Source organism: Drosophila suzukii, chromosome 2L (genome assembly GCF_043229965.1).
Source record: "Drosophila suzukii chromosome 2L, CBGP_Dsuzu_IsoJpt1.0, whole genome shotgun sequence".
Classification (NCBI taxonomy): Eukaryota; Metazoa; Arthropoda; class Insecta; order Diptera; family Drosophilidae; genus Drosophila; species Drosophila suzukii.
This window is the reverse complement of record NC_092080.1, coordinates 13,551,244-13,568,110: the sequence shown is the minus strand read 5'-3', so window position 1 is coordinate 13,568,110 and position 16,867 is coordinate 13,551,244. Positions and strand designations below refer to the sequence as shown.

Below are 16,867 nucleotides of genomic sequence, written 5' to 3'. Positions count from 1 at the left end.
GGTTTTCATAATTATTGCTTAACTATGTCATACCATTTTTTCTTTGCTAAACAAAACCTATTCTTTATTTATACGCTCGTAGTTTTAAAAATATTTGTTTGATATTTTTTAACATGCATAACAAACACATAAAATAATTATATTTTATAACATTATTTATGAGCTACTAAATTATAACTAAGCCACATCACCCTATATAGTTTATCCTTACCCATACAGAGACCGGGATTTTTGCTGTTTGTGTCATTTAAAGCGTGTTTGGCCTAAACGCCTGCATATAAAACTAAATTATTATTTATTTGTACAAATGCCTGTTCATAAAATATGATTACCGAGCACTTGAGCGTTCGGCCAGCAAAATGTATATTTATTATTTATTTTCCTTTGTGTGCCATTCATTATTTATTTGTTTTTCTGTGTTGCTTGACTCGATGCGACTTTATTACGCCCAGAATGTCCTGCACACGATTTGTTTTGCCTTTGGCTCTGCCTTTGGTTTGCTTATTCAATTTATTTCCCATGTAGGTAGAGCAAAATTAAATTAAATTGTGCGTAGAGATTTTTCGAAATATGTGTTGTGAAGAGGGCAGAAAACATTATTCGAATAATATATGACCTGAGAAAAAAAAGTTAATATTTTTCGTTACCAAAATCTGAATTTTAGTACCCCCAAAGGACTGGAGGATGTATCTTCATATCCGACTCTATTTGCTGAACTTCTTGGAGGCGGTTGGACAATTGATGAACTGACGAAACTAGCTGGCGGAAATTTCCTGAGGGTTATGCAGCAGGTGGAAAAACTGAGGGATGACAAGAAGGCGGCGGGCGTTAAGCCCTTCGAGGACCATCCAAATTTCCGCACCGACGACCCCTACAATTGTACATCCAGCTAATTGAGCACTGGACCCAAGAACACTGAGGTTGTACCAGAGATGCCGGGGAAGTCCCCAAAGTCGTACGCAAAATCGATTGAACTCCTGCTTCATATGTATAGTGAATAAACTTATGTAGCAAATTTTATAAATACAAATTTGACTAAATTACAGCATAGATATGTACGATTTGAATAAGCTTTAAATATGTAACTTTAAGATATATTGATATTTTAATGTCTGATTATTCGGTCTAAGAAATAATTTCCCCTTTTCCCCCCGGTAATCAAATCGAATTACGTTTCATTTTGGTGACAATCTACAGACTGCCAAACAAGAATATACTTAACTATAAATTGCACAACAAACCCACACCAATTTTCTGTAAAACTCAATTATTCTCTGTACCAAATCAATACAAACAGCAGACTTTGTTAACTCATCTCCAACTGGACCAACAAACACTTAATTTCTCTTCCTGTGAAACATTAATTATTCCATTAATTTACACGAAAACCACATATCAAGTATGTAATAAACTAAGATATTAAATTATATGGTAAACATTTAATTTTTTTGCATTCAAATTCAATGCAAATACTTGTGAGTGGGAAAGCATACACTTAAAAAAATACTTAAGTAAAACATTTAAATAAATAAATATTAGGAGGAAAATTAAATACTTTAGTTCCACCTAAGGGCGGGGCATAAATGAAATGTTTAGTTTAATTTTTTAGCAGTTTGAGGGCGCAAAACTGAAAGAATGAATAGCGTAATAAATACTAAATTAGGGCGTAAGCAAAGTGTGGGCGTGGCACTGCCTGCTTCACAATAAATTGTACATAGATTATGTATAGGACTAAGTTATAACTGAACACATGAACATATAGGTGTCATGATTTTTCCGAAATACATATTCCCCCCCTACACACCCAAATAGATCTCGTCGCTCTGTCAGTCAGTCTCTCTGTACCTTCTTAACGAAAAGAAAACCCAAGCAGAAAAATCTAGTAAAATGCATCTAGCCTAAGTAAACAAATTATACATACTAAACCAATTATTGCAAGCCGAAAACCAAAATCCCAAAACAAAATAAAAATAATTGTACATTTTTCTAAACCTAAACCGAAACCGAAACCGAATAATAAATAATGAAACTCTCTACAAATATAATATATATATATATAAATCTATTGTTACGTTTTGTACGATTTTGTATGTGTATATAGCATTTTTACCTATGCTCTGATTTTTATGGTCATTATATAGTTTTCTAGCAAACAATATTACTATACTGGGTCTGATGAGCAGAGTTGTTGGTAATCACTTAGTTATTAGTCGCGCCTGGAAGGTCGAAAATAAATATCTGTAAAGTTTATACATATACGAATATGCCTAGATATAGAAATTAAACCGAACTAACATAGAAAGACATGAATATATACACAGAAACTCGATTCTCCAAATGTCTTTCAGTTAATTTGGGCTCTTCTTTAGTTGGCAATTAAACAGAAACAAACACACAATCTCCGACACGTATATGTAAAACCAAATTGTAGTTAAAAACTTGAAAATGGTCAAATGTTTAGCGGATAAAACTCAAAAGACAAACTGCAGTAAATATAAAAACAATTAAAAAAAAAGCAACGACTTGTTTTACTGTGATTTCAGGAGATTTGGATCTATTGCTCGGACATGTAATTGGAATTCGAGGGTTACTTTTCTTCGTAGAGTTTTTTTAATTTTTCCTCATTTGTAATTTAGATCTTTACATTTAAGGATCCTAAGTCTTTTTACCCGTTGAATGAATTACTTTTTAAAATGTAATGCCAATGAAAAACCCATTCATTACTTTGAAAAAAGAAATGATGATGGAGTATCATAGAAATACTTTTCAAAAACATAATGATAGCATTTTTTTACTTTTCAAAAGGAACAATTCCATTGGAAAAAAACTTCATTACTTTTGAATTCAAAGAACAAAAAATGCATTACTTTTGGAAAAAATAATTGCAATGATAAACTATTTCATTACAATTTAAAAATATTATGCTAATGATTATTTTCCATTAGAAATTATAATGGTAATGAAAAATTGTATAACTAAATAGTGAAATGTGTAAAATGTAAAGTAGACCAAGTGTAAACAGCACATTTGTTTTGAAGTTGGTAAGCTGAAAAACGGGTAGTTACCCGAGGCATTTTTAGAAGTGCCTGTAAGGCAGATCATTTTGGGTGTATTTTTCCCTCCGTAGCTGAAAAAATATTCCGAAGAAGCTATTATCTATGTATTATTTTGAAGAAAGAATAACCATTTTGAATGATTAAAAAAAGCAGCTGTACCTAAAATATTAAAACTACTGTAAGCTTTTTAACTTGAACTTTGTTCATTTTCTTTATTTTCTTTTTTGTATTGCCTTATACATCTGCTTTAATTTAATAACGTTTATAAACAACGCATTGATTTTATAGGTACTATTATAAATGTTATATTATTCTGTCCACTAGTTGTAACGTTGTGGTAACTTGACCGATTTAAACGCAAAATGGGCAAGGCCGACCAAATCCTCTACCAACTCTTGAATCTGTTTGAAAAGAAAAGGAAAAAGGTACATATACATTTTTTAACTTCAAATAAAAGTAAGAAGAAAACTAACTTTGAGAAGTCAAAGTGGGAATACACTTACAGAAACATTATAATTTTTTAAGTTTAGTATTAAAAACTTACCTCCTGACAGGGGCGGGCCAAAAGCTGGACAATGCTCAGCAGGAACACGATCCCAACAACCAGAACTTTCAATGCAACCATTCTGGATGATAGAAAATAACTCAACGATTTCAGTCGGTGAAATCTGTTTTTATAGCAGTTGCCAGCAAAATCAACACGAGTCTTATAAAATCAGGTTATAAAACAATCCGATGGAATTCGACTGCACATGAAAGATCACATAAACAATGAGGTCAAAGCATCAAGTTTAATTCTTATTTCTTGGAATCGTAAAAGGCAATGTCTCATAACTTGTCTCTCCTATTAATCTAAAAATATAAATTTTGTATGTATTTTTTAAGATTAAGATTAAGGGGCATAGGCTAATGAGAGCATATACAATGAGTGATAAGAAAATAAGAAAAATACGAAAATGAACGCTATGGTCGAGGGAACCAACTATCAGACAACCAATGCTCTGTTATCCAATATTAAGTACTAGATAGTCGCGGAACTCCTGTTAAAAAAATCGTTGGATGGCCGCGTTTTTAAACATTGAATTTACATGGTGTTTTTCATTGAGCTGAACACCATGAGCTCAGGGAATCTAAGTCCAGTTGTACCAAATTAGAATCTGTTTTTTATAAAAACGCTCAATATTTTGATTGGAACTTTTGAATAATGGCGCCATTAATTCTTCCTCTTCCATAGAGTCGATATAAAATCCAATTAGCAATTAGAGAAGGCCTAGAATTACACGATAGGTGTGTGTACAAGCTAAGCCGTTAAAGATCTTGTTTAAATGTTGGGTCAGCGACACGGCTAAGTTACCAAGGACACCACCCAAACAATATATATTGGGAATATACTGAAATATACCAATGATATATCAAATACTGTACTTCCCAAATTTTGTGTTGTTGTCCTTGCTAACTTAGCCGTGTCACCCTCCAAACTTTTTAGCGTGGACATATATTTGGTATATTTTAACAACTAAAAATTGAGTAGAAAGTATCTTTTATCGATAACTGCTAAGTGGTTGGTCACCCCATTTCATAACAAACAACACAACTATAATTGGACCTTTCCAAATATCACCCAAAAAACAACAGCCAGTGCATGATTGAGGACCTGTGGATATCGAGGACCCACTGCCAGATCGAATGGCGTCAGAGGAGCGGGACGAGGACCACTTGCTCCAGCTGGATCCCGAGGAAATCGGGCAAAATGACAGACAGCTGCCCGGGGAAATAGAGCGGTGTACTGGTCTGAATTACAACGACTTCTTCTGGCGCTACATGCACAAGAACTTCCCGGTCATCATAACGGACGTCTCCAACGAGTGGGAGTGCCAGAAGTGGACCGTTCTCCAGGAATCCCGGGATCTCAACTCCAATACGAGTGCATCTTCCATCAACTTTGACTACCTCAAAACCAGGATTCCCAATTGCCCGGTTCCAGTCGCCGACTGTAACTCATCGTACTTCAATAGTCACACCAAACTGGAGCTCAACTTTCACGATTACCTGGATAAATGGAGAAGCGGCATTGAGAACCAATCATCGGCGTCACAGGAAGTCAATAGCAATGTGGATACCACGAGCAGGGACAATCTCTACCTCAAGGACTGGCATCTGGCTGCCCAAATGCCGGGATATAACTTCTACAAGGTGCCTAAATACTTTGCCTCCGATTGGCTGAACGAACAACTGATTGACCAGAAGAAGGACGACTACAGATTCGTCTACATGGGACCCAAGAACTCATGGTAATGGTCCTATTTTTGATAGTCCTCTTCCTTGATATAGGGTTATAATAAGTGTGATATTCATAATTTAAATGATTTGGTTTATAAGCTATCTATTATATTATTATTATATTACCTATATCAAAATATTATAATTTGTAGAGCTCACAAAATAAACACATAGCTAAAGATCAGTTTGTAATTGTTAAACCAGACCTCTCTCTTTTCTTATAATTATACTTTAACTAACGCTCCTACCATTTCAGGACCTCCTATCATGCGGATGTGTTTGGCTCCTTCAGCTGGTCCACCAACATTGTGGGCCTTAAGAAATGGTTGATAATGCCGCCTGGAGAGGAGCTCAAGCTGAACGATCGCTTGGGGAATCCACCCTTCAGCATAGACGAGAAAATGCTAGATGAACACAATGTCCGATATTACACCATCAATCAGCGGGCCAATGAGGCTGTTTTCGTGCCCAGTGGCTGGTTCCATCAGGTGTGGAATCTGACCGACACCATATCCATCAATCACAACTGGTTCAATGCCTGTAATATAGCCATGGTATGGCAGAACCTCAGGAGCAACTTGAAGGCCGTTTGCAAAGAGATCTCCGACTGCCAACAGATGGATAATTTTGAGGCCCACTGCCAGACAATGCTGAGGGCCAGCTTTGGTATCAACTACCTCGATTTTATAGAGCTCCTGGAGTTCATAGCCACTCGCCGGTTGGCCGAGAAAACCGCAGCCACCAAATTTTTACTCTTCGATAGCTATAGAAAGAACGATTATCATGTGCAATACGATCTCGAGTGCTTAAGGAAGGTCACAAGGACACTGACAGAGGATCCGACTGTTCAACGTAGTCCTCTTCGATTGGATGAACGATGTCGGCAACTGCTCGCCCGATTAGAATTTTAGTAATAGCACGCGGAAAGGCCTTGGCATATTTTTATACCAAACTTGTATTCATATACAACCGATAGTCATAATATTTTAATACAGATATTTAAACACCAACTTTACTCGCCTTCGGGCCAGGTTCCATCTCCTTTGGTGGGTTCCGTTCTCAGCCAAAGGCATTGGTCGATGATTTGGAAGCCGAGCTTGCTAAACATGCCGGAGGACGGTTTATTTGAGTGACCAACAAGGGCCATTACATCGTGGCCTTGGGCGGCAAGGCGGTACGAGATTTCTCTAGTCACCACACTGCCAAATCCGCGACGTTTGTACGAATCTCTCACTTGTAGCGCTCCCAAGTAGCCGCCTTGCAATCTAAGAGATTTACGGTTAAGACAATAGAATTATACCACTAAACATGACTCACCTGATGCACCAGGCTACCAGTTCGTTAGTATCTTCCCGATACAATCCAGCACTGACGCACATGCGAATCTGTCTCTCTATAAAGAAAAGAGATCCCGAGTGACGATTGGCCCACTCTGCATTAACCAAAGGGGCGTCTGCCACACTCAAGGACTTTAAAACAAACCCAACTGGGGCTCTAAAAAAATATGGCTTGTAAAAAGATTCTTTACAATATGAAAGGAATGATTAACTCGTACTCGACCCTTAGTTGAAGAGCATCCTCCGCTTTCATATAAAACAGATCCGTGCCATCCCTGAATACCAGGTTTAACTTTTTTGACTCGACTATATTGTCAAGGGCATCAACATGCCTGTAGGGAATAGAACTACACTTCAAACCCGTCGACCAGTCCAATAAATCCAAAGCTCTTCTAACAAGGCCATTTGTGTTGTTTAAGCTGCCCACAAACAGTTGATAGCGATCCTAAACACAACTCTCTTAGCAATTTCTTGACTCGTTGAGAAAAAAAATCATATCAACTCACCACAATGACAAAAAGACCCTCATGTCTAGCTTGTTTTGCATCCAACGTGTACATGTGCAAGTGCTTCATGTGGGGTTGTTTCCTCAAAAATTCTATAAAATTATCCAGGCAGTAATATTCCTGGCAATATTTGGGCCAGTTTTGTTTGTAGAGCCCTTGGAACTCCTGGAGATCTGGCAAACCAATAACTTTCAAATGAGCGCACATTTTAGTTTGAAAACAACCTTTCCCTTCAACTAATCGAGCAAGAATAGATTGCATTTGGGTGATTAAATTACTCAGCTTGCCAAGCAGCTTGTATAGTGTATTTCTCTTCAAAGAATTCTCTTGATATCGGTAGAGACTCTTGTTTGGTTTCTCTTAAAACTAGACAACGCAATTTTTCCCACAGCTGGGAAAAATAAATAAACTTATAATAATTTACATCCATCAAAACAAACACAATCAATCTCCATTTGGAGCTTCTGTGAACAGCCAGTGACACTGATCGTTGAATTTAAAGCCCAGCTTTTTGAACAGATTTAACGATGGCTCATTTTCGGACCCCACTTCGGTGATAATGTCACGTCCTTGCTCAGCCTCTAGTCTTGAGAACTCTTTCACGATTATAGCCCCAAAACCTTTGCGTTTGTAGGAGGGTTTGACTTGCAGAGCTGCCAATAGGCCATCCTGAGCCCTGTTTAAAAAATAATAGTTAATAGTTACAGTGTTCGGGATCATATTCCTTAATATTTACTTTATACACCAGGCCACCAGTTCGTTGTCTTCGTCTTTGTACAGGCCAACACTGGTGGTACACCAAATTTGCCGCCGAATATAGGAAAGTGAACCCGGTTCACTCCATTCCCAATGATCATCTATCACTTGAGCATCGTCTACTTTTAAGGATTTCAAGGTAAAGCCGATTGGTGGTCTAAGAAAGTTTTTGAATAATTATCTTATTATATATGATTTTTTTAAAAAAAAAACTTACTCCACATGAAAGTATAGGGCCTCATCCTTGCTTAAAACCAGGGAATATGTCACACTATTGAGATCTACTTTTATATTTTTCGCTTGGATAACATCGAGTGCGACTTTTAAATATCTTTTTGGCATAGAGGCGAATTGTTCGCCGCCAAAAAACTGCAATTTGAGCAGGGATTCTTTCAAAACCCTTTCGTAGCTGTCAGCCTCCAAGGAGCCCACCGAAATTTGATAACGATCCTTAACGAAATGTAAAAATATGGCACAAATTGAAGAAAAATATATCACATTCATACCACAATCACAAATAGGCCAAGTTCCAAATTGGGAAGAGCGTAGACTTGCACATCCTTTAGTTTAGCGTCCCTCTTATGGAGCTCCTGAAAACTGTCCAGGCAGTAATACTCCTTGCAATATTTTGGCCATTCGCGGGTGTAAAAACTTTTCAGTTCCGCCAGCTGCTGGGAGACTTGCTGTAGAGAGTCCATTTTAGAAACTGATCCCTAGCAACCAGACAGAAATTCAATTTATACTCAAAAAATTATCTTAGATATCTTAATACACTTTATAGATGTGATTTATTTCCGCCCTTGCACACATTTCTCTGTCTATATTTGCTATCTGACTTTGTAAATTGTTGGACTAAGATACCTGAGCACCACCTGGATTATGCACCATAACAAATTTTAACTTGAGACTCCCAAAAACTGCAGGAAACGTTGAAGACTTTACCAGAAAACTAGTAGTATTTGGTTTGAAGCTTGAAGTGTGAACACGCTTCATGTGTAGAGCCCTTGAAAATCTTGCAGATCAATAAAACTGTAACTTTCAATTGACTGCACAAATTAATCATGCGAAACAACCCTTGCGATCAAATCACCAAATAACTTGTTCGTATATGAGCTAATAAAGACTATGACTTGCCTGACAGCTTCCATATCTTTATAAAGAATAATCCTGAAATTGTTAGGTTCCTTTTAACTGGTTACCACCTGACAACAAATTCCCCTTTTTTTTTGTGATCGGTTTGAGTTGCCGGCACTTCGGATTACCAAACAGCTGATCAAAACAAATGAATATATATTTAAGCCGCTATACAAACAAACAACAGAAACGTCTTACTGCTATCTTTACAACAATTTGTAAATCCGAGAGACTCATTAAGAAGCTATTTAAGCCATAAAGAGCTTTCTGAGCTGAGACTATATGTGGGCGAAATGCACTCAATCAGAGATAGCTCTTTAGAGAATTATTCAACTTGCAAATAATATATTTATTTTATTCTTCCCCTTTAAAAAGTACAATTTTTATTTACCTCCATTCTCGGAGACCGTCATACATTTGGGCATCTTCCACACGGAAAGATTTTAAAGAAAATTCAACTGGGTGCCTAAAAACTATTAAATAAGATTTGAAATACTACCGTAGGTTGTATATAAACTTACTACACTTTAAAGTTTAGGGATAATTGGTTAGTTGGTTGTAGTACTGTACAGCTTGGAGATATCTTTTGAAGGAAAATTGTTCGCCCTTAGGGAAGTGTAGGTTATGCATTGATTCCTTCAGAATAGTTTTCAATCTTTCGGTCTCTAAAAAGCCCACAAACATCTGATGACGATCCTTCACGAGTCCCAAAATGACATATATGTTAAAAAAAATATATGAAGTGATGTGATCAAAAATCTAGCGTGTTCTAAATGGGGTACAACGATCAGTTTTACATTCTCCACTTCACAATCCTTCTTGTGAAGCTCCGCAAAACTATCCAGGCAATAATACTCATACACTTTTTAAATCCCTTATCTGACGGATACTAACTTGATGCAGACGCCCCATGCTGCAGACAGAAGATTATAATTTTAGCCCTTGTACACATTTTCATGTCTTTATTAGCGCTTTATTCATTGCTGGGCCAAGATATCTGACCACTTCCATTCGGCTTAATCATGCTCCAATAGTAGTGCTCGCCCCTTAACAATTTGAAGTTTAGTTTCTCGAACACGCGACGGGCAGCATTATTATTCATATTGACCAGGGCCGTAATATCCTGCTGAAGATCGGTGGCAATAGTCTTGGAAATAGCAGCGGCCACTACCAACCCGAGCCCACGACGTTGATGGGTTTGAATCACTTCCAAAGCTCCAAGAAATCCGCTTTGTAGCCTGTAAAATAGTATTAAATATTGCATCTGAATAGCTAAATCAAAGTACCATGTCCTACCTCAAGCACCATGCACATAGCGAACCCGACTCCTTCTCATACAATCCCACATTAGTGTTATATGTGATTAGCATCTGAATAAGTTTTAGGGAACCGGGATGACGAGCTGACCACAGATCGTTTATTAGTTCTGCATGTTCCAATCGCACTTTATCTAGATAATAACCCTCCGGACACTGGATCTCCCCGAGTTTCTCTGCCTCCTGGCAGTTCAAACTAAACATAATGGTGTTCATTTCACGATCCATGTTAAGATTGAGTTCCGCCACAAGCTCTTTGTAGATTTCATGATGGGCTTCTTGAATAGCACTGACTTTGAAACCTCCTGACCAATCCAACAATTTCAGCGCCAATTTCAATTCGGTTTTTCGTTTACTTATGTTGCTAAAGAACAACTGATAGCGATGCTAGAAAGGGAAATTATCAATGAAATACATATACCAACAATTTGTGTAGATAAGATTTATACGTGTACGTACCACCAATATAAAGAGTCCATCCCTTTTCCAGTCATTATCCAATGTATAGAAGTTGAGGTGTTTTAAACTAGGGTTTTGATGCAACCATCTTATATAGTTATCCAGCCAGAAATATGCGACACAGTGGCTGGGCCAATCTTTCAGATACAGCTTTTGCAAATTCTTTAGATCGGCTATATCTGTGATTTTCGTCAGCTGTTTTGCTGTTGCCATGTTGGAGAGAATTACCAGACTGTTTTGGTGTGACGGATCTCTCTCTTTTGTTTCTAAGCTTTTTTGAGAAGCCTTAAGAGAACTTTTTATACTCTTATGAAGGTGTTATTATTTAATACCGCTGCTTGTAGAAAGAATACGAACTCTTGATCACTCTTTTTAACATAATCAAATTAATAGGTTTATGTTTTACACTGTGAAATATTTTTCGTTTTTCTTTTTAAAATTTATTGTAAAAAAAGTACTTAAAGTATTTTAAACTATATATAAGCCCTTTCTAAGCATATTTAATTAGCTTGTCGGTGAACAATAGAGTTATTAAAATTTGGATTGCAGTGGAAATGGCGACGGCTTGAACAAATTAGGTAATATTCCAAGGGTTACAAAAAAATTGTTTGCCTCTTAAAAATCAATCTAAAGGAAAATATATAGTTAGTAAGATAATCTTTATTATAAGTAGAAAGTTAGAACTAAAACGATAGGAGTTTTACTTTGCCCAGAATCGTTTCCACCGCAAAATCATTTTCTGAAAAAAGGTGTTCCGAGATAATTGCGTTAAAAATTTAAGTTTGCTTCTTAGGTCGCCCTTAGTAGTTAGTTTTAAAATGGTATCTTCGTTTCTAACAGTATGATCAGTATGATTAAACTTGATTTTTAACCGATCTTAGCCCGTTTCATCTATGTAGTACACAATACCTCGATTGTCTAGTTGCCACTTTGATAAGAAAAATAAAGCACACCGGAGTGTAATAAGAATAAAAAACACATTGGAAGTCACGCAATTGGTGGGATTCTAAATACTGTTTCAACTACTTACTTTGTCAGCTAAATTTGCATGTTTTTGATCTCGGCTGTATTCGTTTCCCATCCAGCGAAAGGTTTTTATGGTCTCGTAATTTTTGTGTGGTAGTTTCCTGAAAACCCATAAAATAAATACCTACATATCGGAGAGTTAATAATAGGTAGAGCAAATACCAAATCTGTTGACATTGACAGGCGGTGTTCCACACGCGAAGCACCACCTGCTATGAAGACGCCTTATCAACTATCAAAACTTTTGAGAGAACCCCTATGACGTGGTCGAATGACTTCGGCTAACAGGTTTGCTAGATCACAATAAAAACGCAGGCAAAAGCCCGAAACTTATTATTGGTTCATCAAACCAACAGCATGTGGATCTCCATAAAAAAGTCTAGATGCGGATGACAATGCAGAAGTCGATGGGGCGACACTTGACTGAGATTTTCAGCTTGAGAAAGCTTCTCGCCTACGATTAAACTGTGGGACACACTCGATTTTCTCCTTTTCTTTTATCTTAAATATAAATAAACTAAAGTAAACACAAATTGAAAAAATTAAATTAAATAATAATTGTGTACTGTGCAAAAAAGTGTGTAACTAGCCAAAAGAGATTTTAAAAGAGAGATCTTGAAAATTTAAAATAAACAAGAAGGGTGGATATTAGCAGCACAAAATATTTTTTAACATAGCATCTAATAAAAATTCTTGTGTTATACTGATCGAAATTCTAATCAAATAGAACCACGGTACTTTTCAACGACCACACGGTCATTTTAAAAGCTTGACATTGTCGTAGAAATGTTTCCCGAAAGACAAACACTATCTCGAACAAATATAAAAGTCAACGTTCTACACCGCCGTCAAATTAGTTTTCTCCGGAACGCAAGCGGTATAGGGTCGCACGGATAATAAAACGAGAACAATGGTGGTTATAAAGAACGAACAGAAGATCTCGGTGCCAGAGTATCTGAACGAACAGTTTTTCACGGATACCCTTGAAGAGGGTCTAAGGGAGTCGAAGGTGACTCTGAAGGAAGTCAACTTTGAGTGGGGCAGCAATCCGGGGGACAACTACTGCTCGGCTATCTATCGGGTTGGACTCAAGTTTGCAAAATGGGCCGATGGAAAGGAATCCGCAGCAACAGAGGTACTATCGGTGATTGTAAAGACCATTCCGATAAGTGAAGCCACCCAGTTTCTGGAGGACGTCAATGTGTTTATCAAAGAGAAGCAGACCTACACCGATGTCCTGCCCCGTTTGGATATCCTGAGTCGTGGCGACACATTTGGAGCTAAGTAAGTGGGTGAAAGCTTCTTATACAATTCTTATCATAATTATCATATCTTACCTCAGATACTATCACTCTGTGAAGACTCCAGTTCAGACTATAGTCTTCAGCGATCTCAAAGTAGAGGGATACAAGGTAGCCTCTCGGGAGGCAGGTCTCGACTGGAACCACGCCTCCCTGATTCTTCAGCAGCTGGGAAAGTTCCATGCCACATCCATGGTTCTAGCCAAGAAGGTAGGGATGACAGCAATGGAATAGCCTGGTATACCATCCTGAGTTTGTTTTTTTTTTTGATCTCACAGGATCCGGCCATTGTAAAGCAGTACACCCGAGGCATGCTCAGCGAAGAAACTCTGATGAAGAGCGACACCTTTGAGGAAATGTTTGGCGGTTTTCTCAAGGGTCTCATCAAAAGCTCCACTGGTTGGTCCGGTTTTGAGAAGATAACCAAGAATCTTCAGCGTCTTTTGGATAACTTTCGGTCCGTTTGCGTGGCTGCAGCCAAGCCGAAGAAGGGGGATCGATATGTGGTGCTCAACCACGGTGACATGTGGACCAACAACTTTATGTACGCCTATGAGAATGCCTCGCAACCTGCGGTCCCCACACGTGCCATCTTTGTGGACTTCCAGCTGAGCTTTTACGGCAGTCCAGCATGCGATCTCAACTTCTTCCTGAACACCAGCATTAAGTTGGAGTTGCTGAAGGAGCGCCGCGAGGATCTCATTAAGGTGTACTACGCCGCCTTCAAGGACGCTCTGGAGTACGCCCGCTTCGAGGACATTCCCACCTTCGAGGACCTGCAATACGAGCTGCGCAGCCGCGAAACGTACGGGCTCTTCGGCTTGTTCGCCTTTCTGCCCATGATCACCATGCCCAAGGAACTGGCCCAGGACAACAGCATTGAGAACATGCAGGACGAAGCCTTCAAGCAGCGCAAGATGGACGCCATTTTTTCGCAGAAGTTTTTAAATGACCACCAGAAGTGGGCCCTGCAGCGAGCCGAGTCCCTTGGCGTCTTCGGAGACTATTAAGGAGTTGGGGTTAGTTAACCTTTGTGATATAAATTGAGCTATACTAGCTCTAGGCACAACACTGTTACACCGAACCGTTGATGGCTTATTGTTTTTAAAGGTTGTTAATAAACAAATTTCTAATTTAAGCCCTGTACTTAAATATAAAAAAAAGCTTTCTGTATGCCTGATCTCAAAATTTCTAGCTCTTATAGTTCCTGAGATCTCAGCGTTCATACGCACAAGAGACAGACGAACATGACTTGATCGACTCGTAAGGATCCTGAAAATATTTATGCACCTCATAGCGTCGGAAACGCTTCCTTTTAACTGTAAAATATTTTCCGACGAGTAAAAACGGGTAACGACTATTTCTACCATGCCTTAAAATCGGATGATCCGTTCAACAGTTATTCCCACATTCTAATCGGGACCCTACAACTCACGTTGTGGAATCAAGAAGTGCAGTTTTGGGTTCCCATTCTGAAAACCATTGGAATTACGGAAAAATCGAACATGAAAATGTGTTAAATTTTTGACCATCGTTTAAAAGATAAATTTTAATGAAGATTATTAGAGAATTCAACCACAAATTCATAAAGGTATCCCACTTCAAAATCGGGATACAATAACTGATGTTATGGAATTTTGAAGTGCAGTTTTGGGTTCCCATTCTGAAATCCATTGGAATCGCGGAAAAATCGAACATGAAAATGGGTTAAATTTTTGACTTTCATTAAACAGATAAATTTATATGTAGAATATTAGAGAATTCAACCACAAATTCATAGAGGTATCCCACTTCAAGATCGGGATTCAATAACTCAAGTTTTAGAATCTAGAAGTGCAGATTTGGGTTCCCATACTGAAACCCATTGGAAATACCGAAAAATAGAACATGAAAGTGGGCTAAAATTTGGACCTTCTCATAAAGGAAATATTTAAACGCAGGATATCAGAGAATTCAATAACAAATTCATAAAAGAATCCCACGTCAAAATCGGAGTACAATAACTCAAGTTATGGAATCTAGAAGTGCAGATTTGGGTTCCCGTTCTAAAAGACATAGGAATTACGGAAAAATCGAACATGAAAATGGGTTAAAATTGTGACCCTCCTTTAAAAGAAATCTTTGAATGTAGAATATTAGGAAATTCAACCACAAATTCATTGAGGTATCCCACGTCTAAATCGGGGTTGAATTGGCAAAGATATGGAATCTAGAAGTGCAGTTTTGGGTTCCCACACTGAAGCCATTGGAATTACGGGAAAATCTAACATGAAAATGGGTTAAATTTTTGACCCTCATTAAACAGATCAATTTTAATGAATAATATTAGAGAGTTCAACTACAAATTCATAGAAGTATCCCACTTCAAAATTGGGACACAATAACTCAAGTTATGGAATCTAGAAGGGCAGTTTTTGGTTCCCATTCTGAAAGCCATTGGAATTACGGGAAAATCTAACATGAAAATGGGTTAAATTTTTGACCCTCATTAAACAGATCAATTTTAATGAATAATATTAGAGAATTCAACTACAAATTCATAGAAGTATCCCACTTCAAAATTGGGACACAATAACTCAAGTTATGGAATCTAGAAGTGCAGTTTTTGGTTCCCATTCTGAAAGCCATTGGAATTACGGAAAAATCTAACATGAAAATGGGTTACATTTTTGACCCTCATTAAACAGATCAATTTTAATGAATAATATTAGAGAATTCAACTACAAATTCATAGAAGTATCCCACTTCAAAATTGGGACACAATAACTCAAGTTATGGAATCTAGAAGTGCAGTTTTTGGTTCCCATTCTGAAAGCCATTGGAATTACGGAAAAATCTAACATGAAAATGGGTTACATTTTTGACCCTCATTAAACAGATCAATTTTAATGAATAATATTAGAGAATTCAACTACAAATTCATAGAAGTATCCCACTTCAAAATTGGGACTCAATAACTCAAGTTATGGAATCTAGAAGGGCAGTTTTTGGTTCCCATTCTGAAAGCCATTGGAATTACGGGAAAATCTAACATGAAAATGGGTTAAATTTTTGACCCTCATTAAACAGATCAATTTTAATGAATAATATTAAAGAATTCAAGGACAAATTCATAGAGGTATCCCACTTCAAAATCGGGACACATTAACTCAAGTTATGGAATCTAGAAGTGCAGTTTTTGGTTCCCATTCTGAAAGCCATTGGAATTACGGAAAAATCTAACATAAAAATGAGTTAAATTTTTGACCATCGTTTCAAAGATAAATTTTTATGAAGATTATTAGAGAATTCGACCACAAACTCATAGATACCACTTCAAAATCGGGATACAATAACTCACGTTATGGAATCTATAAGTACAGTTTTGGGCTCTCATTCTGAAAGCCTTTGGAAATACGAAAAAATCTGTCATGAGAATGCGCCAAAATTTTGACCCTCTTTTAATATTATTATGTTAATATAGAATATTAGGGAATAAAATTACAAATTTATATTATAATATAATATAATTAATTTATAATTATTTCACAATAAAGTAAAGAAGTTCCCAACACGTAATACCAGTGTTGGAAAATGTGTTAAAGTGTCAAGATGGACGGTATAACACTTCCGACTATAGAAACAAATGTGTTCGAGTCCATGATTCTATTATAACAGTTATATGTGCCTACCGAAAAAACTTACCCAGTACCACCA

At 37.3% G+C, this 16,867-nt stretch overlaps 6 protein-coding genes across 6 annotated transcripts in view; 3 read left to right on the top strand and 3 right to left on the bottom strand.

Moving 5' to 3' along the window:
* Nucleotides 1–2,511, top strand: part of LOC108019120 (uncharacterized) — a 129,989-nt gene extending 127,478 nt beyond the window's left edge. Inside the window, exon 16 of the mRNA XM_017086852.4 lies at nt 665–2,511. Coding sequence (XP_016942341.3) covers nt 665–893 — 229 coding nt within the window. The 3' untranslated portion in view covers nt 894–2,511. The remainder of the gene's footprint in view (nt 1–664) is intronic.
* Nucleotides 2,512–4,612: 2,101 nt separating this feature from the next.
* Nucleotides 4,613–6,346, top strand: JMJD4 (jumonji domain containing 4). The gene is made up of 2 exons (XM_017090289.4): nt 4,613–5,347; nt 5,593–6,346. The coding sequence occupies exons 1-2, from the start codon at nt 4,743–4,745 to the stop codon at nt 6,245–6,247; spliced, it is 1,260 nt and encodes a 419-aa protein (XP_016945778.3). The 5' UTR covers nt 4,613–4,742; the 3' UTR covers nt 6,248–6,346.
* Nucleotides 6,274–7,440, bottom strand: LOC108021528 (uncharacterized). The gene is made up of 4 exons (XM_017090290.4): nt 7,180–7,440; nt 6,892–7,118; nt 6,654–6,830; nt 6,274–6,601 (listed from the first exon to the last, which is right to left on the bottom strand). Exons 1-4 carry the CDS (start codon nt 7,438–7,440, stop codon nt 6,349–6,351), a joined length of 918 nt encoding a protein of 305 aa, XP_016945779.3. The 3' UTR covers nt 6,274–6,348.
* Nucleotides 7,440–8,652, bottom strand: LOC108021529 (uncharacterized). The gene is made up of 4 exons (XM_017090291.4): nt 8,442–8,652; nt 8,153–8,385; nt 7,916–8,092; nt 7,440–7,855 (listed from the first exon to the last, which is right to left on the bottom strand). The coding sequence occupies exons 1-4, from the start codon at nt 8,631–8,633 to the stop codon at nt 7,624–7,626; spliced, it is 834 nt and encodes a 277-aa protein (XP_016945780.3). The 5' UTR covers nt 8,634–8,652; the 3' UTR covers nt 7,440–7,623.
* Nucleotides 8,653–9,996: 1,344 nt separating this feature from the next.
* Nucleotides 9,997–11,104, bottom strand: LOC108010998 (uncharacterized). Its single transcript, XM_017076024.4, has 3 exons — nt 10,845–11,104; nt 10,366–10,772; nt 9,997–10,307 (listed from the first exon to the last, which is right to left on the bottom strand). Exons 1-3 carry the CDS (start codon nt 11,055–11,057, stop codon nt 10,043–10,045), a joined length of 885 nt encoding a protein of 294 aa, XP_016931513.3. The 5' UTR covers nt 11,058–11,104; the 3' UTR covers nt 9,997–10,042.
* Nucleotides 11,105–12,722: 1,618 nt separating this feature from the next.
* Nucleotides 12,723–14,317, top strand: LOC108008584 (uncharacterized). Its single transcript, XM_017072465.4, has 3 exons — nt 12,723–13,154; nt 13,213–13,381; nt 13,450–14,317. Exons 1-3 carry the CDS (start codon nt 12,781–12,783, stop codon nt 14,179–14,181), a joined length of 1,275 nt encoding a protein of 424 aa, XP_016927954.3. The 5' UTR covers nt 12,723–12,780; the 3' UTR covers nt 14,182–14,317.
* The last annotated feature ends 2,550 nt before the right edge of the window (nt 14,318–16,867 follow it).

Excerpts from the sequence above, each read along its gene's own strand:
- JMJD4 (XM_017090289.4), top strand. The coding sequence starts at position 4,743 with ATGGCGTCAGAGGAGCGGGACGAGGACCACTTGCTCCAGCTGGATCCC. Across the intron at positions 5,348-5,592 it reads ATGGGACCCAAGAACTCATG|GACCTCCTATCATGCGGATG; the intron begins GTAATGGTCCTA and ends CTACCATTTCAG.
- LOC108021528 (XM_017090290.4), bottom strand. The coding sequence starts at position 7,440 with ATGCAATCTATTCTTGCTCGATTAGTTGAAGGGAAAGGTTGTTTTCAA. Across the intron at positions 6,831-6,891 it reads GCTCTTCAACTAAGGGTCGA|AGCCCCAGTTGGGTTTGTTT; the intron begins GTACGAGTTAAT and ends ATATTTTTTTAG. Across the intron at positions 6,602-6,653 it reads CTGGTAGCCTGGTGCATCAG|ATTGCAAGGCGGCTACTTGG; the intron begins GTGAGTCATGTT and ends TAAATCTCTTAG.
- LOC108021529 (XM_017090291.4), bottom strand. The coding sequence starts at position 8,633 with ATGGACTCTCTACAGCAAGTCTCCCAGCAGCTGGCGGAACTGAAAAGT. Across the intron at positions 8,386-8,441 it reads TTGGCCTATTTGTGATTGTG|GATCGTTATCAAATTTCGGT; the intron begins GTATGAATGTGA and ends CATTTCGTTAAG. Across the intron at positions 8,093-8,152 it reads GCCCTATACTTTCATGTGGA|ACCACCAATCGGCTTTACCT; the intron begins GTAAGTTTTTTT and ends AAACTTTCTTAG.
- LOC108010998 (XM_017076024.4), bottom strand. The coding sequence starts at position 11,057 with ATGGCAACAGCAAAACAGCTGACGAAAATCACAGATATAGCCGATCTA. Across the intron at positions 10,773-10,844 it reads ATGGACTCTTTATATTGGTG|CATCGCTATCAGTTGTTCTT; the intron begins GTACGTACACGT and ends TTCCCTTTCTAG. Across the intron at positions 10,308-10,365 it reads CTATGTGCATGGTGCTTGAG|GCTACAAAGCGGATTTCTTG; the intron begins GTAGGACATGGT and ends ACTATTTTACAG.
- LOC108008584 (XM_017072465.4), top strand. The coding sequence starts at position 12,781 with ATGGTGGTTATAAAGAACGAACAGAAGATCTCGGTGCCAGAGTATCTG. Across the intron at positions 13,155-13,212 it reads GGCGACACATTTGGAGCTAA|ATACTATCACTCTGTGAAGA; the intron begins GTAAGTGGGTGA and ends ATCTTACCTCAG. Across the intron at positions 13,382-13,449 it reads CCATGGTTCTAGCCAAGAAG|GATCCGGCCATTGTAAAGCA; the intron begins GTAGGGATGACA and ends TTGATCTCACAG.